The 23,013-nt window shown below is 37.5% G+C and overlaps 1 protein-coding gene across 1 annotated transcript in view; it reads left to right on the forward strand.

The window, feature by feature from the left end:
* DNAH7 (dynein, axonemal, heavy chain 7) overlaps window positions 1–23,013 on the forward strand; it is a 308,525-nt gene that overhangs the window by 19,668 nt on the left and 265,844 nt on the right. Inside the window, exons 4-10 of the mRNA XM_006878928.1 lie at window positions 2,108–2,170; window positions 6,059–6,167; window positions 7,037–7,181; window positions 15,635–15,716; window positions 17,318–17,498; window positions 17,968–18,043; window positions 22,084–22,209. Of these exons, the coding sequence (XP_006878990.1) occupies window positions 2,108–2,170; window positions 6,059–6,167; window positions 7,037–7,181; window positions 15,635–15,716; window positions 17,318–17,498; window positions 17,968–18,043; window positions 22,084–22,209 (782 nt within the window). The remainder of the gene's footprint in view (window positions 1–2,107; window positions 2,171–6,058; window positions 6,168–7,036; window positions 7,182–15,634; window positions 15,717–17,317; window positions 17,499–17,967; window positions 18,044–22,083; window positions 22,210–23,013) is intronic.

The raw sequence follows: 23,013 nt of genomic DNA on the forward strand, positions 1-23,013 counted from the left end.
AAACGGGGGGGGGGTTTGTGCAGGGAGAAGGGTGCAACAATGAATGAATGGAATTCCAAAATCTCTGTAGATGTTCATTGAAATGAAAAATAAAACAAACTAAATTTAAAAAAAAATCTGATTTTCTAACACGTGCCAGGAAAGTGCTGTGTATATTCAAATGATAGGGGCTGGGGGCCATCCGTAGTTGAATGTAAGAGAAAATTAAAATAAAAAGAAAGAGAGAGAAAAAGAAAACATTCTTTGTCTTGATCTTGAAGAAAGGTATTTTCATAGGGAGATATTGATGTATATTTGGTGACTATGTTAGGATAATTAAAAGTAGTTGATAAAAATATCCAATATACATGCATACAAACACATTCAATTCTTAATATAGAATACACACACACACACACACACACACACACCCTTGAAAAGATAGGACCCAACAGATTGTCCTATGTTTATATGAATTCTGATGTGAGTCAGTTAGCTTTTGTCCATGTTATAGTTCTGGAAAGTGTCTGCCACTGGGTTAACCACGTACCGTTGCCCAAGAGTTGTCCACCTCATTCAAGACAAGGACTGCTCACAGCCACACCATAACAGTAAGAAATAAGATGCACTGAAACTTGAAAGAAAGTTTTTCCTACTTAATATTATTTTAAAATCAGAAAACTTACTGCCATCAAGTGGACTCTAACTCAGTGACCTTATGTTGTTGTTGTTAGGTGCCATTGAATTGTCTCCATCTTATAGAGACCTCATATATGACAGAATGAAGTCCTGCCCAGTCCTGACCATTTCTTTATCTCTGCTGTGTTTATGCCCCCTGTTGCAGCCAGTGCCAATATAATTCATTGAGGGTCTTATTCTCCCTTGCTGGTCCTCCACTTTCCCAAGCATCATGCCCTTGTGTGGTAATTGGCTTGTCCTGTTAACATGTCCAAAATACATCGAACAAAGTGTCACCATCCTTACTTCTAAGGTGCCCTTTGGCATCACTTTTTCCAAGACAGATTTGTTTAAGATTTTTTCCTTAACTGTAGATAGTCAATATTCAATATTCTTCACCAGCATGACAGTTCAAAGGCATCAGTTCTCCTTTGACCTTCCTTATTCATTGCCCAACTTTCACATGCATTTAAAGCAGTTGTAAATACCTGGGCTTGGGTTACACATCTTAATCTTTAAAATAGCATCCAAAGGATTCTGGGGCTGTAAATGTTTATGAGAACAGGCTGTCATATCTTTCCAGAAAAGCAGGTCAACTGCCAACCTTTTGATTACTGTGGGGCCACCAGTGTGGTTATGCTGATTAGCCAAGCAGAGAAACTTCTAGAGTTCAGTCACATATTACACAGGAAGGCAAAAGGGGTTGATTTGGAGATAAGAGAAAATTGATAACTGAAGCAAAGCCCAGATAATCAGTTTTATGGATTGATGAATCATTCTTATCCATGCTTCCTTTTACTGAGATGAAATTTCTACTTTAGAGTTATAGTCTAATGCAAATCTGACAGAGGTACTTTTTCCTGGATGTCACTGTTAAAAGTTGAAACATTATTTATGGCAACTAGAAAGTGCATTAACTTGAATACAGTGTTTCTTTAACTCTCAGAAGAAGAAATGGTAGATAAAAGAATTGACACAATTATAAGGCTTTTTGACAAGTATTGCCAAGTATTATTTCCTTTATTGTCTTCCTATAAAGAGAACCATTTGAAGATAAACAGTAAATATTATAAATAGTAAAGTATATACTTTTGACTATTTTAGATAAAATGAGTTTTACAGTAGACATGCTTTGGACATGTGGCCAGGAGGGACTGGTCCTTGGAGAAGGACATCATGCTTGGAAGGGTGGAGGGAGAGCATAGGAGAGGAATATCCCAGATGAGATAGATTGATACAGTAATGGGGGAATTGGGGATTGGGGCAAGTGTGTCAGCATCAGTGAGACTAGCTCAGGGCAGGGTAGGCTTCAGAGCTTCTGTACATAGACAGGGTTTCTGTGAGTCACAGGTGACTCAACAGCACATAACAACAACGGTAGACATTGTCAGATTTGCTTGATCTTTAGTAGAATAAATAAGCAGTTTATTTTTTGTATTTTTTCATACAGGATAAAGCACCCAGCAAAGAAAAACACAAAGCACCAGAAAGAATTTTACCACAGTTGCCTTCGGTAATTTACCTCTATACTCTTATTCCAGTTTTGCTCCTTAAAAATATTGTTAATTATTTTTTAGAGTTGAGAAGAAATTACTGAATTTCTGCTTTTGAATCCTGTGCTGTATTGTTCTTTTCTAATGAAGAAATTCTGGGAGGTTCATGTCTTACAGAAAATAAACAGTTTTAATGAACTAAGGCTAGATTGGGATTTTTCAACTATGTATAAAATATTTGAGTATGCTCAAATGTTTTAAAATAATTGCCTTTAAAATTTTTTGAAAAATTGCCAAGAGGCCTAGCAGAAAGTATATATAATTGGCGGAGTCAGAAAAATGGGCTTTGTTAAGGGACTCTATGACTTTAAGAAAGTCACTCAGATCACTGAGCCTCAGTTTCCAAGTTTGAAAAGGAGAAGAGAGTTGACGTCATGATATAAAAACACGTAACAGTCCTGCCATTGAAATGCTTTACACAGAAAATTCTTTGGATCTTGGCATATTTTTTCATTAATTATGATTTTAAATTATTATTGTTCTGAAAGAGGTAGTGAGTAAATAATTTCCAATGATAAAGTTCTAGACAAGTTAGATTTTATTGTAATATATCTTACCATCAATAGTTATAGAAATAAATATTTAATTAATACCATTGAGATTTATTCTTATAACTCCTAAAAGTTTAAATAATAAAAATAATATTTGTTTTCAAATATAGTATAGATATCAGAATGAGGTATAAAACTGAATTTGTGTTGCTTTATAGAGATAATTCCTGATAATTGAAAATGAAGATAATGTGAGTGGAAATTCCTAGATCAATGATATTAAAGTTTAAAATCAGCCTTTATATGAAAATTTATTTTTAGGTTGTGTTATATTGTCACACTAAGTCCTAAGAAATGTTCCATAAGATATTTTCACTAGTTCTGCAAAATCTATCTTAAAATCTTTGTTGAGTACCATAGAGTTGGAACTGACCCATAGCTGACCCTTCCTCCAGGCTTTCAGAGGCAGCTAATCTCACAAAAGGAGATTGCCCATCCCTCTCCCATGGAGCAGCTCTTGGATTCGAACTGCATGCCTTTGGGATTGTAGTGCAGTTTCATACCACTAGGCCACCTTGAATGGAATAAACATTTTTTCTTTGAAGATTTGTCAGGCTTAAAAATGAAGAGAAAATTATCACTAGTTTTTGTCTTAATTATGTACAGTTTTGGAATTATTGCTTTAAATTTACTTATTGAATATTCAGTGGCATAGATGAATAATCACTTCTTATCACTGAAACATAATCATCTAAAATATTTTGGTTGGTTGATTAGAAACCTGATTTTATGATCACCTTTACCTGTATCTTGGCAGTTTAATATTATCTTTGAGTTTTATATTTTAAAGGAAAATAATATTTAAAAATTTTTTAAAATAATATTTTTAAGAGTTATGTTATAAAATTTGTTGTGTTGGCAGAAACTGTATTTGTCTCAGTGTTCAGGATTGCAGTAGGATAAAATATTCTCACAGAAGTTAAGACCTAGAATGATTTTTATTATAGACCTTCGTGCTTTAAGAGATGATCTCTGTAATAAAAATCAAGGGTGAATTTAAAGTCAGTTTGTTGTTGTTAGGTGCCATCGAGTTGACTAGGACATACAGAAACCTAAGAACAAGAGATCTGAACCCTGTCCTATCCTGTACCATCCTCACAATCTCTGATACACTCAAGCCCATTGCTGCAATGACTATGTCAGTCCACCTGGTTGGAGATCTATCTCTCTTTTGCCGACATTCCATCTTCCCAAGCATGATGTCCCTCTCCAAGGAATAGCCTCTCCCAGCAACATGCCCAAAGTATGTGCGATGAAGCATTATCATCTTTGCCTCCAAGGAAAACTCTGGCTGCACCTCTCCAAGGCATATATGGGCCTTTTTTAAAAAAAACAAAAAAACTCACTCATAGTACTCCCATGAATCTTTAAAGGCGCATGGAACAAGATGAAAGTGGAAGATTGGAAGGGCAAATGGAAAACAGAAAGACTTTTAAAGGTGTTTTTAACCCTCTATTCTTAAAAAACTGAGAGTTTAGGTGGTTTATTTGGGAACTGACATGAAGAAGCAGGACTCAGGAATTTGGAGAGAATAAAACTGAGCTGGTGAGAAGCCAATAGAAGCCTATGCTATCAAGATATCCTCCACCCTAGGCAACTGTCGTACCCTGCCATGCTCTTCCAAGAAGTGCTTTCTAAAGCATTTTCTACAATTATCCACCTGAGATGGTCACTGGTTGAGAGTTCTTGAGAGAGTTAACCCCACCCAGTCTGGTGACTTACTTGTATGTGTGTGTGTGCATGTGTACAGTGGAGTGCCTCTAAAGTTCCAGGCTATGGCATTCGAGAAAATCCATGAAACAAGGAAAAATACATAGTTTTGAGGTGAAATGCCTTTCTCCACCCCATCATGAGTTGGAGCCAGCGTAAGATAGTTCACAGTAACCAGAATCAGGGCTGAGGCTGAGAAGATGTGAGACAGGGCTCAAAGTCAACTGATTATAAAAGAAAAGGTTAGCATTTCCTTTGGCCCATCTTCATGGGTATGCGAAGACAAATAAAATAGATGATACACTGCCATCTCAGGAATGCACAAACGAAAATGGAATTGTTAGTGTTAAGAATAGGTAGGATTTAGCTTTCTACAAAGATTGCGCCGAAAGTCAAGAAGGAAATCCCTGCCCCTCCCAAAACTGAAGCCAAAGCAAAAGCATTGAAAGCCAAGAAGGCAGTCCTGAAGGACGTCCACAGCCAAAAAAAAAAAGAAAATCCGCATGTCACCCATGTTCTGGCGACCTAAGACGCTGAGACTTCGACGGCAGCCCAAATACCCCCGGAAGAGCGCTCCCAGGAGAAACAAGCTTGACCACTATGCCATCATCAAATTTCCTCTGACCACTGAGTCAGCTATGAAGAAGATAGAAGATAACAGCACACTTGTGTTCATTGTGGATGTCAAGGCCAATAGGCACCAAATTAAACACACTGTAAAGAAGCTCTATGACATTGATGTGACTAAGGTCAACACTTTGATTAGGCCTGATGGAGAGAAGAAGGCCTATGTTCGACTTGCTCCTGATAATGATGCTTTGGATGTTGCCAACAAAATTGGGATCATCTAAACTGAGTCCAGCAGGCTAATTCTAAATGTAATAAATTTTTCTCACCATAAAAAAAAAGAATAGGTAGGATTTAAAGAAAATCCACATTTGGTTAATTTAAAGTCTGTGATGGACAACAGTGAGCCAACAGGGCGTGCAATTGTTAAAGGACTAGGCTGCCTTTGGAAGGCCAGCATTTTAAACTACCAGCCACTTGAAGGGAGAGAGAGTAGTAATCTACTTCTAGAAATCGTTCATTCTTAAAATCTCTTTGGGGGCAGTTCTAGTCAGTCTATAGGGTCACTGTAAATCAGTGTTAATTAGATAATGGGTTTATTTTTGTTTTTGTCAGATGATGAAATATATTTGTGATTTTTCAAGGCAATCTGTGGAGCATAAATCCAAGAGAACAGTAGGAAGAATTGTAGGAGCTGGAATGCAGAGGGAACTCAGTAACAATGGAGACTGGCAGAGGGTACCTTTCATTACAGTGGAGGTTTAAGAAATACTTGCCAATACTTGGCTGTGAGTGGACTCTCTGTGGTGAACGCCGAATTCCTGGATAACAGGCATTCTCATCAAACCAGGCAAGGCCATTGGCAATGTCTCCAAAATGTCACAAGCGACGGCCATTCATGGGCTTGAATAAGAGTGTTTAGGCCTACTTTCCATCATGATGCAAAAACTTAACGTTGTTGATTTCATGACAAAAGTTCTTCTGATATTCCGTTATTGCTTTTGCATTGTTGTATTTTAGGTGAGTACAAAACCCCAGTGGCAGCAGGCGGCACCGTCTTTCCATTTGAAATTAAGCCAGAATGAACAAGTTCCAGAACAGTTCAGAGTTAAAAATGAACAGTCCTATGGTAAGAGCCTCAATATTCAGATTCACAGAAATTTTCTAAAGAAAAAAAAGTAATAAAATTTTAGTATTTAAATAATATTTGTAGAAAAAGTTTTCCCAAATATTTTCTGTTTTTCAGGCTATAGTAATTGCTATGTAAGCTGCTATTTTAGGAATTTTTATGTTTAAAATAAAACATAGATTTACTTTAATCAGAACGTGACTCTGCTATATCTCAGGAGTGTTTTTCCAGAATGCATTCATTCAAGCTTTCAAATTAGTCACTCTAATTTTTAGAAATTATTTTACCTTTTATTAACTATATTGCTGTTACTGTGTGTAGCTGAGTTGGAACCAACCCATAGCTGACTCTTCAGTGGGTTTTCAGAGGCAGTTTAATTGCCTGAGAGGAGATTGTCCATCCATCAAATTGATTACATTTAATATTAACAGCTTTCACTAACAGATTACATTTAAATCTAAGAGATTATAATTTAATATTAATATCCTACCAAATTGGTTACATTCAATATAAATAGATTAGTATTAACTTCTTTAAATGTTCTTAAGTAGTTCTGCATTTTGTTATTACAATTTCAATATTGTTCCTCTTCAGATGGTATTATTTAAACATATTTTATGCTTTTGTATTTATTAGTACATTAACCCATGTTTAAGATAAATTAAGTACATATTTTTAAATAGAGAATTCAAGTAAGATACCATAAAATATACATCTGTTAATTAATTGTAGAAAAATGTAAAATGCACTTACAGTTACTTGTGAACTGAAAACATGTAAATCTTCCTTAACAGGTGCTTTATCATTTTATTTTAGGCATGTAAATGGGTTCTTTTTAAATGAACTAACTTGTACTTTTTAAATTTAAGCTGAATACATGGAGAGCTTTGGAAAAAAAAGCAAAGTGCCGGACCAAACTGATAGTTATGCTGGACCATCTACTTCCAAATCGAGAGGCAAAGCTTTACATAAAGAACGAGAAAACTTTAGAAGCGCCCTTGTTAATGTTATTATGTAAGTTTTGCAAGCTAACCAATATGGGTTATCCTACTTGGCACTCGTGGAAACTTTTTATCTGAAAATATAAGGATTCTATGCATCTCTACAGATGCCTCAATACCTTTTGAAATGAGATGAGAGTATAAATAAAGGATGAAAGATAAATTGAGCATCGCCCTATTAAGTGTGTCCCACTTTTAAACATTGTGGACTATAAAGGTATCAATGTTAATACTTAATGTGGGGTGAAAGAATAGAATTTATGAGTCTTTTTTGCTTACAGCTGACATAGAAAATGTAGGGCAGGTTTTTGTTTTGCTTGTCTGTTCAGGTGATATGGTGACTTTTATGGAGTGGTGGCTGTCCTTGTGCAGAAAAAGGACTGAGACGAATGGCCAGCAGCAGTGTGAGCAGAGCCAGTGCTTGGCCTGCCTGCGGCCTAGGATGGCTCATGGGGAGCAGTGCGAAAGCGAGTCACTAGTTCCCCTTTGCCAGGTTTTCTTACATCTTTGTGTGCTAGTTATTTAGTGTTCTCCTCAAAGTCCGATGCCTTTCAGAAGGGCACAAGCTGCTATTTATGGAGAACAAATGGAGTTTCATTTTGTTGTTGTTGTCGTTGTTATGTGCCGTTGAGTCGCTTGCGACTCATAGCAACCCTATGTACAACAGCCCTAAACTCCGCTCTGTCCTGTGCCAATCACACTGTCTCTGACACCCCCATCCCAATTATCCCAGTCACTGAATCAATCCACCTCATAGAGGGCCTTCCTCTCCTGTGCTGTCCATCCACCCTCCCAAGCATGATGTCCTTCTCCAAGGACCTGTCTCTCCTCACAACATGTCCAAAGTATGTTAGACGGAGCCTCAGAATCCTTGCCTCCAAGGAGCCAGCCGGTTTAACCCTTTCCAGGACAAATCTGTTTGTTTTCCTAGCAGTCCATGGTATTCTCAGTACTCTTCTCCAGCACCACAGCTCAAAGACATCAGTTCTCCTTCTATCCTCCTTGGTCATTGTCCAACTCTCTGATGAATATCAAGTGATTGCGAAGACCATGGCCTGTATCAGATGCACCTTAGTCTCCAGAGAGACACCATTGCTCTTCAGTACTTTGGAGAGGTCCCTAACAGCAGACTTTCCCATGGCAATGCGCCTTTTAATTTCCTGGCTGCTGGTGCCAAGACTGTTGACTGTGGAGCCAAGCAAACTAAAGCTGTGTACAATCTCAATCTCTTCACCATCCATCCTGAAGCTGCCAATTGGTCCAGTGGTGAGAATCTTTGTCTTCTTGACATTGAGCCTCAATCCATATTGGAGGCTGCAGTCCTTGACAATCTGCAGCAGACGCTTCAGGTCCTCCTCAGTTTCAGCAAGCAGGGTTGTGTCATCCGCATAACGCAGATTGTTGATAAACCGTCCACCAATCTTGACCCCATATTTCTCCTCATAGAGCCCAGCCTTCAGGATAAACAGCACATAGTGTTCCTGTGTTATGGTACTTAATTGGCTAGATGTCTATCTTGCAGGGATGCCAATTGAGACTCTGACTCACTCACTCTCTCTCTCCCCCCCCCCCGTGTGTGTGTATAATAAGAGATATTTGTGGTCTTTCTTATTTCCTTTACCTCCTCTCTCCATCCTCAAATTGTGTGAACACGTGATTTCCTCCCTGCCTACCCTCACCCATGTTCTCCCACACCATACTCCCTTGAACTCCTTTACACATTTTACTAGTTATCCTGGGAAAAATATGGTAGAGACTTGAAAAAAATGGGGTAATGGTGGGCTTAGTTCAATGGTGATTCATTTTATAAAGCACAGTGTGAATGAAGGAAATTGTGAAACACAATGTATACTAATTTTGTATGTGAACCAATATAAAATAAATTTTATAGAAGAATAAGGGTTAGTAGTAGGATAAAATGGCTTGAGTAACAAAGATAAGTCTGGAGATGAAATTACAGAATTTTGTGTAGTGAATGATTTACTCATTGCAAATAGTGACTATGCACATGGACCTCACCTGATGTACTACATAGGAATCAGATTTGCTATATTTGTGAAAAAAGTTACTGGAGAAGCTGAATTATAGCAGTCAAAACAAGGCCAGGGGGAGTGACTGTGAAACAGATCATCAGTTACTCATCTGCAAGTCCAAACTAAAAGAAGAAAATGAAAACAAGTCCACAAGAACCCATATTCAACTATCCTACATGAATTTAAAAAACAAGAACAGATTTGATGCATTGAACACTAATAACCAAAGACTAAACAAGTTGTAGAATGACATCATTTGTGAAGAAAGCGAGAGATCACTACAAAGACAGATAAGAAATAAAAGAACAAAATAAATGCCAGAAGAGATTATAAAACTTGCTTTATAAGGAAGCCAGAACAAAGGGAAGAAATGCAAATTAAGAATTGAACAGAAAATTTCCAAGGACAACTTAGAAAGGCAGTCCAAAGTAATATAATGAAATGTGCAAAAAATGGGAGTTAGAAAATCAAAAGGGGAGAACATGTTCAGGATTTCATAAGTTCAATAACGGAAGAACAAATTCAAGGCTAGAATTACACTACTGACAGATTCTATAGGGGAAATATTGAAAGATAAAGGAAACAGCATATTCAGGGTCTCTGTATAAAAAGTAATTGATAGACACACTGAACCAATTCAGTAAGTAGCACTTGATCAAGAACTAATAATAAGGAAGATAATTCAAGCTGCATTGAAGGCATTGGGAAAAAAAATACCCCAAAAAACAAAAACAACAACATGTTGTAAGAATTGATGGAATGCAAAGTGAGATGTTTCAGCAAACAAATGTAGCCCTGTTTGTGTTCACTACTCTATGCCAAGAAGTTTGGAAAGAGCTACCTGGCCAACTGACTGGAAGAGATCCCTATTTGTGCCCATTAAAAAATGTGATCCAGCAGAATGTAGAAATCATCAAATTACATAATTAATATCACATACAATGAAAACTTACTGAGGATTATTTAAAAATGACCTGGAAAGCATATTTGTAGGGAACCTCCAGAAATTCAAGTTAGATTCTGAAGAGGTCATGGAACAAGGAATATCATTGCTATTGTCAAATGCATATTGAATAAAGGCAGAGAAGACCAAGAAGATGTTTACTTGTGTTTTATTAGCTATGCTAATAAATTGTAACAAATTATTGGAAAAGTTGGAAAAAATTGGGAATCCTAGACAATTTGGATAGACCAAGACCAGAAAACTGTTGTATGAGCAGATCATGGGAACACTGCTTGATTTAAAGTCAGGAAAGATGTTTGTCAGTGAAGTATCCTTTTTACATTCCTATTCAGATTATGTGCTAAGCAAACAATTTAAGAAGCCGGACTCTATGAAGAAGCATATGGCATCAGGATTGGAGGAAGACTTATCAACCACTGTGTTATTCAGAAGACAAAAACTAGCTTGCAGAAAAATAAGGAAGATTTATATGGACAACATTGTGATATATGGAGAAAAGATTGAAGTTATCAGTCATTTCATTTTACTTGGATTGACAGTAAACACCATGCTAACAGCAGACAAGAAATCAAGATATCACATTGGGAAAATCTGCTGTAAAGGACCTTGTTAAGGTGCCAAAGAGCAGTGATAACGGTTTAAAGATTAAGGTATGCCTGGTCCAAGCCATGGTATTTCCAGTTCTTTCCTATGTATCCTGTTGCACAGACTACCAAAAATACAAACAAATCTGTCTTGGACAAGAGGTAACTGGGTGCTTTTAGAGGCAACAGTGGTAAAGCTTCTTCTCACTTACTTTGGTCATGTTGACAGGAGAGTCCAATCCTTGGACAAAGCCCTCATGATGAAACAGGTAGAGGGTGAGCAAAAGAGAAGAAGACAACCTTCAGTATCAGCTGACAACAACCACCTAGATAGAGTTGATCTTGGTTTCTAGTTCATGAAGGGAAGACAAGTTGAATTCCTCATGAGGTCTAAGGAAACTTTCCCATGAGATCATAAAATTCTAATGCTCCCACCCTACAGAGCAGCCATGTCATCAGGTTTTAGCTAATTACAGTATCTTTCCACTTATATTTTCAGTATGTATGTGGAAGGAAATAGCAAAAAATAAGGCCCCCGGAATAGATGATATACCAATTGACATATTTCAGCTAACAGATGCTGCCGTGGATGTGCTCACCAAGTTATGCCAAGAAATCTGGAGAACAACCACTTGGCCAACTGACTGGAAGAGGTCAACATTTGTTCCCATCCCAAAGAAGGGCGACCCAACTGACTGTGGAACCTACAGAACAATATCATTGATTTCACATGCAAGCAAGATTCTACTGAAGATTATCCAAAAACGACTGGAACAGTACATCAGCAGAGAACGGCCAGAAGTCCAGGCTGGGTTTAGAAGGGGTCGTGGTACTAGGGATATTGTAGCTGATGTTAGATGGATCTTAGCTGAAAGCAGAGAATACCAGAAGAATGTCTATGTGTGTTTCATTGATTATGCAAAGGCATTTGACTGCGTGGATCATAACAAACTGTGGCTGACTCTGAGAAGAATGGGAATCCCAGAACATTTAATCGTGCTAATGCGAAACCTATACTTGGACCAAGAGGCAATCATCAGAACAGAGCAGGGCAACACTGCATGGTTCAAAATTGGGAAGGGTGTACATCAGGGATGTGTCCTGTCTCCATACCTTTTCAACCTGTATGCAGAGCAGATTATCCGAGAGGCGGGGCTCTATGCGGAGAGGCGTGGCGTTAGGATTGGTGGAAGATCTATCAACAATCTGCGTTATGCAGATGACACAACCTTGCTCGCTGAAACTGAGGAGGACCTCATGCACTTCCTGCAGAGGGTCAAGGACTGCAGCCTTCAATATTGACTGAGGCTCAATGTTAAGACAAAAATTCTCATCACTCCACCAATCGGTAGCATCAGGATGGATGGTGAAGAGATTGAGATTGTTTACAGCTTCAGTTTGCTCGGCTCCACGGTCAACACTCTTGGCACCAGTAGCCAGGAAATAAAAAAACGTATTGCGATGGGAAAGTCTGTGGTTAGGGACCTCTCCAAAATACTCAAGAGCAACAGTGTCTCTCTGGAGACTAAGGTCTGCCTGATACAGGCCGTGGTTTTTGCAATCACTTGTTATGCATCAGAGAGTTGGACAATGACTAGGGAGGATAGAAGGAGAATTGATGCCTTTGAGCTGTGGTGCTGGAGAAGAGTATTGAATGTACCATGGACTGCCAAGGAAACAAACAGATTCATCGTAGAGAGGATCAAAGCAGGCTCCTCCTTGGAGGCAAGGATTCTGGGGCTTCGTCTGACATACTTTGGACATGTTGTAAGGAGAGACAGGTCTTTAGAGAGGGCCATCATGCTGGGTAGAGTGGAGGGACAGTGCAGGAAGTGGATTGATTCAGTGACTGGGGTATTCAGGATGGGTTTGTCAGGGGCAATGAGATTGGCACAGGATAGAGCATGGTTTAGGGCTGTTGTACATAGGGTCGCTATGAGTCGCAAACGACTCGATGGCACATAACAACAACAACATGTGGAAAGGATCATCTGGAAGGCTGGGCTCTATGAGGAGGAATGTGACATCAGGATTGGAGGAAGACTTGTCAACAACCTATGTTATGCAGATACCACAACCTTGCTTGCTGATACTGAAGAGGACATGAAGCACTTGCTGTAGAAGGTCAAGGACTGTAGCCTTCAATATGGATTGAAGCTCAATATCAAGAAAACCACTGGGCTGATTGGTAGCACCATGATCGATGATGAAGAGATTGAGATTGTTAACAGCTTTAGTTTGCTTGGCTCCACAATCAACATTCTTGGTACCTGCAGCCAGAAAATCAAAAGAGGAATTGCATTGGGAAAGTCTGCTGCCAGAGACCTCTCCAGCATATTGAAGAACAATGAAGTCAGTCTGGAGACAGACTGACAACACCTGATCCAGGCGATAGTCTTTGCAATTACCTACTTTGTGTCAGAAAACTGAGCAATAACTAGGGATGATATAAGAATTGATGCCTTTGAATTGTGGTGTTGGAGAAGAACATTGAATACCATGTACTGTTAGAACAAACAAATTCATTCCAGAGAAAGTAAGACCAGGCTGCTCATTGGAGGCAAGGATTCTGAAGTTCCTTCAGACATACTTTGTTTGGGCATGTTGCAAGGATGGACCAGTCCTTGAAGAGGGACATCATGCTTGGAAGGGTGGAGGGACAGCACAAGAGAGGAAGACCCTTGATAAGATGTATTAATTCAGTGACTGAAGAAATGGGGGTGAGTGTGTCAGAGACAATAAAGTTGGCACAGAATAGAGCAGGGTTCAGAGCTGTTGTGCATAGGGTCACTATGAGTCACATGCAACTTTACAGTACGAAACAACAACAACATTCAGTTTCTTGATTTTAAAAGCTATGCATTGAAAATAACCTTTGTAACATATTATTATACATCTTGGAATTGTTCTGGAAAGCTTTTTGGATTTTCTTTGTTGGACTAAGAGAAACAAATGTATATTTTTTACTGTTTTATGGCTTTCTTTGCAGTTTCCTTTTATAACAAAAAGATAGATGGAATTATTAAAATCCAGATTTTGTGTTTTTGTGATTTTATAGCATGCTTAATCCCATTCATATTTGTTTGCATTTCTTTTATGTGTACACCTAACTTCTACCAATTTATTTTGTTTTCTATATATTACCTTTACCCCTTACTTCTTTTCCTACATTTTATTAAGTTGGATTTTCTCAATTCCCTTTTATTTCTTTTAAAATATATCAAATATCTTTTTCATCTTTTTGATTGTTTTCTTAGCATTTAAATTTACATATTTTTAAAATGTATTTCAAAGCTTAAAAATTATTGTGTTTTTCTGCCCCATGTATTATTGTTATAATGGGGTCTTAGAATACTTAAGTTTAGCATTGTTGAATAAAGTAATTAGAGACCACAAAGATTTTTTATTTTAACTGGGAAAAAAAGCTTATCTTAAGAATATTTGTACTGAAAAGAGATACAACAGTATTGCACTCTATGAATCAGGAAATCTGGGTTTAGATTCTTCCATTATGGTATGTATGACCTTAATAACTTTGTTTTCTCATGATAAAAATACTTTTATAACATCTAGAAACTAAATTATAATTATGGATGTATAATATTAAATTAACAGTTCAAACTCAAAACAAATCTCTTTGCTTTTGATTTGGAACCGACACATGGCTGACCTTATAAACTTTTCTGAGGCTCTAAATCTCATGGGAAGAAATTCTCCATCATCTTCCCTCAGAGCTGTTGGTGGATTTGAATCACCAGACCAGTGCAGCCTTTGGGCCTCCTCCCAGAACTCTCTTTGAACACTGTTATTGTTAGGTGCTGTTGAATTGAGTACTACTCATAGTGACCCAGTGAACAACAGATCTGAAATCTCTCCTATCCCGCAACATCCTCATCCTCAATACAGTTGAGGCCACTGCTGCAGATCAATGTCTGTCTCTTTGAGGGTCATCTTCTCCTTTACTCACCCTCCACCTTTCCATTAAGGATGTCTTTTTTCTAAGGAACAGACTTTCTTAACAACATGTCCTATATATGTGAGATGAAGCTTCACCCTCTTTCCCTCCAAGAAACACTCTGGTTGCACTTTCTCCAAGATATATCTGTCTGTTCTTTTGGAAGTCCATGGGATATTAAACACTATTCTCCAACACCACCACAACTCAAATGCTTCAATTATTCTCCTATATCCTTATTCATTATCCAGTTCTCACATACATAACAGGTGATTGGAAAGACTGTGGCTTCAGTCAGGCACACCATAGTCTTAAATAGTCATTATTGCTCTTCAGGACTTTGGAGAGGTCCCTGACAGCAGACTTTCCCAATGCTATACAATCTATGATATCTAACAGATATGTACACTATTTATAGAATGTTAAAGAGTTATTTTTTCTTTTGTTTTCATATAAAACTGTCCTGATGTCTTATAAGACATTAAAAAAACTTAAGTTTTTATCTATTGTCTTATATTCTAACTGTGATGTTGTTGTTAGGTGCTCTCCAGTTGAGTGTTACTCTTAGCAACGCTGTGAACCCTGTTTTATACTGTGCCATCCCCACAGTCTCTGACACACTTGAGCTCATTGCTGTAGTCTCAGTTCACTTGATTGACGGTCTTCCTCACTTTCACCATCCTTCCACCTTCCGTAGCATGGTGTCCCTCTCCAGTGAATAGCCTCTCCTAACAACATGCCCGAAGTATGTGAGGCAAAGTTTACTCATCCTTGTCTCCAAGCAGCATTCCATGGGATACTCAGTACACCAACACCATGGTTCTAAGGCTGGAATTTTTCTTTCATCCTTGCTCAGTGTCTAACTCTCAGTAGCATAGCAAGTGATTGAAAGAGCTGCCTGTGATACACATATGTTTATTGTTTCCTTAGGCAACAAGATGATGTCTTAGATACAAGTCCCAGTGAAATGGCAATTTCCAAGGCCACTTCTGCAATAGAGAAAGACATTCTGGTAAGAGGCTGTTCCTTTTGTTGGTGTAAGGAAATTTGAGATGAAAGAAAATTCTTGCACATATTTTATTCTTTTGAGATTATTCCCTGCTCTTTTCTGTAGCCATAGGAGTAAATGCACAGGCTTCATGGAATAGGAAAGTGAATAAGAAAGACTAAAGAAGAATTGATGGCTTTGAATAGTGGTATTGGCAAAGAGTATTGAATATCCCACATCCACCAAAAGAAAAAAAAACAAGTGTATCTTAGAGGAAATGCTTCTAAAGAGGCAAAGGTGGTGAAACTTTATCTCAAATACTTGGGGCATTTTGTCAGGAGGGACCAGTCTTTGGGGGGAAAAAATCACATCATGCTGTTAAAGGTCAGCAAAAGAGAGGAAGACCCTCAACTAAATTGATTTACTCAGTGATTGCAGCAGTGGACTTGAGCATGACAGAGACCGTGAGGGTGTTAGAAGACAGAAGCAAGGTTCCAGTCTGTTGTTCACAGGATTGCTATGACTCCTGCGCCTTCACAGCACCGAAAGCAGAAACATTGAATTGTTTTATTTCATTAATGGAGGAAACTGTTCTTTCTTTAGCCACCTGATACCACACTGATGACTTAAGTCCACATGCTCCCTAGGTTAAAAATGGTCTCTGTAATCTTTAACTTTTACATGTTTTACTTTTTATCAGAGATTATTTTAATTTTTATATGGCATGCTTTACAAAGCTTACTTTAGAGAGAGTGATTTTTTAACTATTGACATATATAGAATTAGTTTTAAAAAAATTGTGGGTTTTTTTTTTTTGGTGTGTATCCTCAAATCAGATCTGGCTGGTACAGACGGAGGTTGCCCCTCCTTCTCCAGCAGAGCGTCTGGTGGATTTGAACTGTGTACCTTTGGGATTGCAGTGCAACTTCTTGCCACTAGGCCACCAGAGCTCCCTTAGAATTCCTTTTAAATGTAAACAGCAACTTATGGTTTGGAAGTATTTGAATATTTTATATTTTTTATGTAAGAAAGTACATTATTTTGTAAAAATACATTGACATTATAATTGAAAATAGATTTAAGATTTTCATTATTATAGAAACAATGCTGTTTTGAGATGAATGTTCTTTGAATATATATAATTGCAACTGGAGCCATTATAATATGAAATAGGTCAATTAAAAATTTTTTTGAAAAAATATGAAATTTTTTTCAAGTTTTAAAAGTATAGCATTCAATATTATTTCTGTAATTTATGTATAAGAATTTGTTGCAGCCTGGTAAGACCTACTAAAATGACTGAAGTGAACATACCAATTTCCACTCATTTATAAATCTCAAATAACACTGATTCATCATTAACATGTTAAGTATATCACATGCATGGCTAGTAGTCATTTATTTTTCAGAATAGTTGTGAATTGAGGATAAGAGCTTTAATTTTTATGAAATATCTTTTTTTCCTAATTTAACAGATCTCCTACAATCCCTAAATAGATTCTAAACACCTTTACCTACTTCATGATAAATCCTTTAGTAAAACTAATTTTGCATAGTAGTTTGATGTTCAGCAAACCTTATTTTATTAATAAATTTTCTTTATGTCCTCTGTCTCCTTTGTGTAGAGATACTACTATTATATTCACCATGGAATTGATACAGACCATATAGCCCCAATGGAAGACTCTTGGCTAGAACATGTGTTGAATTTAGTCCCCAAACATCTGAAGGTCCTCTCTGACAGCATACACACACTATCTGAAGAAGTGAGAGAAGATTATCTTCTTAGTGTGAAAAAATCCATCGGTACATTGATAATTCTCTATTTTCTAACTGGGATATTCATTTTAACTAAAGAGAAAATAGTATTTGTGTTAGAAGTGATTTCCTCTGTTGGAAACTCTTTGATATGCATTATCTTTCACTGATTTCTTTGATGGCTGTTTTGTTAGTTCAGTGCCTAGTGCAGTACATTGATGATACATATCCTCAACAAAGGAGAGAACTGAAGAATATGATAAAAATGTCATTTCAGTCTCTCAAGATATTTGAGTGTCTACTTTGTAAGGCATTAGTTACATAAAACATAATCTCTTCCTTCAAAATGGACCCTTCCTTCAAGAATGTGACTATGTAAGTCTTTTTCCATCCACAAAATCACAGCTTGTGCCTTATAAAACACCCCCAAACCAAAAGTTCATAGTTTTCTTTTCCAATTTTCAATGGAAATATCACTGATAAAGTTACTTATAAGAGCCTTTCCATTTTCTTGTAGTTGATTTTGTTTTAAAAGATCCTAGAGAGAAAGAAGAAGATAAGAAGACAGATGAACTCCCCCCTCATCGTGCGGAGTAAGTGATCAGCCTTCTTTAAGATACTCATTACATAGCCATTTCTCTCAGGTGTCTCTATGTCTGTGTGTACCTATGCACTAGTTGAATTTTGCCATGTATCTGCAATACATAGATATTATATAAATATTAAGAGTGGATTATTCTGACTGTTTTATTTTTTTTATTGGAATCCATTTCATTGGCATTACAAGGTTTTATTTGGAATTTAATCCACAACCCATACAAGTTATTTACAAGGCATGAATCGAAGTATAAGTGAAAAGCACAGTATGTTATGCTTCAATAAATAGAATTCAAAATTTGTAAACTAAATGCCTAAGTAGATGAGTTTGGTTTATAAAACCATATAAAAGATTTCTTTCACGTGAGGTAGGACAGTTCTGTGTCTTATAATGCAACCAACCACAGCAATTTTAACCATTAAACTGTACATCATTGGCAAATCTTTAAATTATGGTAAATGCAGCCAACAATTTCAGCAGGTGCAAAACAAATCATTTACTGCCTTAATAGATTAGAAATTCAGAAATAACATAAAAGACTACTACATTGGCATAGAAGAATCAAGATAAACAAGTGGATGCTTGTTGTTGTTGTTGTTATGTGCCATCAAGTCACTTACAACTCATATCGACCCTATGTACAACAGCACTAAACTCTGTTCTGTCCTGTGCCAATCGCACTGTCTCCGATACACCTATCCCGATTTCCCCAGTCACTGAATTAATCCGCCTCATAGAAGGCCTACCCCTTCTGTGCCTGCCCTCCACCCTCCCAAGCATGATGCCTCTCTCCAAGGACCAGTCTCTCCTTACAACATGATCAAAGTATGTCAGACGAAGCCTCAGAATCCTTGCCTCCAGGGAGTCTCCCAGTTTAACCCTTTCCAGGATGAATCTGTTTGTTTTCTTGGCAGTCCATGATACCCTCATTACTCTTCTCCAACACCACAGCTCAAAGGCATCAATTCTCCTTCTATCCTCCCTAGTCACTGTCCAACTCTCTGATGCATAACAAGTAATTACAAAGACCATGGCCTGTATCAGACACACCTTAGTCTCCACAGAGACACCATTGCTCTTCAGTACTTTGGAGAAGTCCCTAGCATCAGACTTTCCCATCAAAATATGTCTTTTAATTTCCTGGTTGCTGGTGCCAAGAGTGTTGACTGTGGAGCCAAGCAAACTAAAGCTGTGAACAATCTCAATCTCTTCACCATCCATCCTGATGCTGCCAATTGGTCCAGTGGTGAGAATCTTTGTCTTCTTGATATTGAGCCTTAATCCATATTTAAGGCTGCAGTCCTTGACCCTCTGCAGCAAGCACTTTAGGTCCTCCTCAGTTTCAGCAAGCAGGGTTGTGTCATCTTGATAGATCTTCCACCAATCCTGACACCACATTTCTCCTCATAGAGCCCAGCTTCCTGGATAATCGGCTCTGCATACAGGTTGAAAAGATATGGAGACAGGTCACATCCCTGGTATACATCCCTCCCAATTTTGAACCATGCAGTGTTTCCTTGCTATGTCCTGACAACTGCCTCTTGGTCCAAGTATAGGTTTTGCATTAGCTCGATCAAGTGTTCTGGGATTCCCATTCTTTTCAGAGTCAACCACAGTTTGTTATGATCTGCGCAGTCAAAAACCTTTGCATAGTCAATGAAACACAGATAAACATTCCTCTAGTACTCCCTGCTTTCAGCCAAGATCCATCTAACATTAGCTACAATATCCCTAGTACCATGACCTCTTGTAAACCCAGCCTGCACTTCAGGCAGTTCTCTGCTGACGTGCTGTTCCAGTCGTTTTTGGATAATCTTCAGTAGAATCTTGCTTGTGTGTGAAATCATTGATATTGTTCTATAATTTCCACACTCTGTTGGGTCACCTTTCTTTGGAATGGGAACAGATATAGATCTCTTCTAGTCAGTTGGCCAAGTGGTTGTCTTCCAGATTTCTTGGCACAACTTGGTGAGCACATCCAGGGCAGCATCAATTAGATGAAACATGTCAGTTGGTTTCCCATCTGTTCCTGGGGCCTTATTTTTTTGCTAATTCCTTCAAAGCAGTTTGAACTTCTTCCTTCATCACCATAGGCTGTTGCTCATATTCCTGTTGATACAGTGACTCTGTATACTCCTTCCATCTTCTTTAATACTTTCTGCATCATTTAATTTTTTGCCGAAAGCATCCTTAATTATAGCAACTCAAGGTTTGAATTTGTTCTTCAGTTCCTTGAGCTTAAGAAATGCTGAGCAAGTTTGGCCCTTTTGATTTTCTGACTCCAGCTCCTTGCACATTTCGATGTAATATTTTATTTTGTATTCCTGCGCTGCCTTTTGAAATCTTCTGTTCAGCTCCTTAGTATCTTGAACTCTTCCTTCTGCTTTAGCTTCTCTGCACTCCAGTGCAATATTCAGAGTCTATTCTGACGTCCATTTTGGTCTTTTCTTCCTCCTCTCTCTTTGTAATGACCTTTTGCACTGTTCCCGGGTGATGATAGTCTTGATACCCTCCCACAACTCATCTGGTCTTTGCTCATTGGTGTTCACGGCCTCAAACCTGTTCCTGAGATGTTTCTGAAATTCAGGTGGGATGTCCTAGATTAAGCAATTCTTTTAGTAGGATCTTTCTACTAGAACTACTGTCAGTTGCTGTGCTTTTTGCTTTCAAGTAAGGTAACTGTATTGAAGAGAAAAGTCTTATAAATTTTTTTACACTAAACTAACTTCATATAATTTGTTTTCTGGGACTGTTTTATATTTTAATGTTCTTAAGCTGTGACATATTACTTGTTGAAATTGCTGGGTAGACAGACACATAGACATGGACACATTGGTATGTGCTGTTAAGTTGGAACTGACTCACAGCAGACGCTGAAGCAAGTTTTCAGAGACTGTAAGTCACATGGGAGGAGATTATCTGTCTGTCTCGTATGGTGTGGTTGATGGATTCAAACTGCCTGCCTTTGGGTTGGCAGCACAACTCCTTACTACTATGCTGCCAAAGCTCATAGATCATTGAAGTGTAGGTACCTTGACAGGGGGGCCTTGACCTATATATTTTTATATCACCACAGCTCCTAGCTTATTTACAATGTAAGAAAAAAAAAGTGCTGGATAGTAATTTGCATGCCCCCCCCAAATTGGAAGCATTGTAGAAAGTATGTATGTATAAAATATATTTCATTACATGTATTAAAAAATAGAACACATAATAAGAAAAGCCACTTCATATAATTTTTGCCTATAAAAGAATTAACATTTAGGCATGCATCTCATGAATAAACTGAAGACTGGAATGTAGATTTATAACTTAACTTTTTTTAAAGCTTAACTCTTTTCTTTGATAGCCTTCAGAGTGCCCCAAGTTGTTTCTCATAGTGACTGAGGCTGGGAGTAGGGGAAGGCTTGTAACAATATCTACATAATTTCTGTGGAAAATAACTTTTCTTAGGGAAAAATAAAAAATAATCTTTTATCGTTATACAGGTAGTATAGCCATAACTGAAAAACTGAATTAAAATTAACCATTACCTTTGAGTTGGTTCTCATAGGTGACCCTCCTGAAATGAGTATAGAATCTTTTGAAGTAGATGTGAAAGATTGCTGACTGTTGTTTCTCCTAGAGGATATTAAGTAGGCAGAGAACACAACAATATCTTGTGCAGCTAAACTTCAAGTCTATTCTTACTAATTTTAAAGATACAAGTTCATATTAATCTAGGAAGAGTAGGACTTTTATATATTTTATTTAAAAATTATTTGAATAAAAGTTTACAAATAACAAGGCATTTTGCTTCAACCATTCATAGGCATTTTGTTTTAAAACAGTAATATTGTATTGATTAATAAATGAAATACAGTGCATAATGAAGCCCTTATATGTTGCCTTTCTCGTCACCCAATGTTTATATACTTTGGAGCATGTTATTTATTAAAGTGATTCTGTTATTATTATGAATATACATTGACTGTAAGAATGGTTTCTTTTACATTTTAAGGAAAAGAATTAAATTTTGTTTTGACTTTTTTCTAGATTGGAAATTCTGCCAAAACCATGGAGGAAATCTTTTTTATCTACAAGGAGTTATATTAGGGATCATTTGAATGCCATGAACCCTACAATGCTGGCTGTGTTAGACTTGTGGCACAGCACTTTTAAGTGAGTATTTCTGGTCTTAATGAAAATTCTCCAAAAGAAATTAAAGTGATTCTATCCTAGCTAGACGATTTAATTTAAAATTTGAACTGTAGGCTTTTAAAAAGGAATTACAAAGTTATTTTAAGTGTTTAAATTTGTTACACATGAAGAGAAATGTATAGAGCATATTTTATTCCTACACCAATGATCACATTTTATTTTATCTAAACTATTTTATCTCCAGCTCCCAAGCCAATTCCCATGGTTCCCCAAGTGGTCATAATTAAGTAGCTGAGTTGTCATTCTTTCTTTACCTCCTGCAGAATATAAGCTGTCAAGATCATCTATACAATATCGAAGTCCTGTAAATATTGCCCATCTGAATGGCATGAAGTGAACCCTGGCATTCCTAGGGCCACTCTAATGGAATAAAATCTGACTTATAGAATGTGTTCCTATTCTGCTGGCTCTTTAAAGCCTGTGCTAACCTGTGTCATACTTCGGAGGCTCTGTTACTGAATGGGCATTTATCTAGCAGTTAAACTGCTGCGTATGTTTGTAACAGATTACACGCTGCTGGAAAGTGCATTCTGTCCACTTTCCAGTGTACGTTATGAATTTGCCTATCTGATTTTACTGTGGAGTGGATACAAAAGGGCCCCATGTTTTTCTCTCTTCATTTTGTTTAAGAGGGCTCAGATAGTCATCCTGGCAAGGCCCCAAATCATGTACAAAATAGTACAAGAGAGGCCATACATACAAACATATTACTTTCTCAGAATATGTTTGTATTCTTTAGCCTATTTCCTTTTCTTTTTTTTTTTT

This window comes from Elephantulus edwardii, unplaced genomic scaffold (genome assembly GCF_000299155.1).
Source record: "Elephantulus edwardii isolate Elephantulus edwardi_28Jun2011 unplaced genomic scaffold, EleEdw1.0 scaffold00001, whole genome shotgun sequence".
Lineage (NCBI taxonomy): Eukaryota > Metazoa > Chordata > Mammalia > Macroscelidea > Macroscelididae > Elephantulus > Elephantulus edwardii.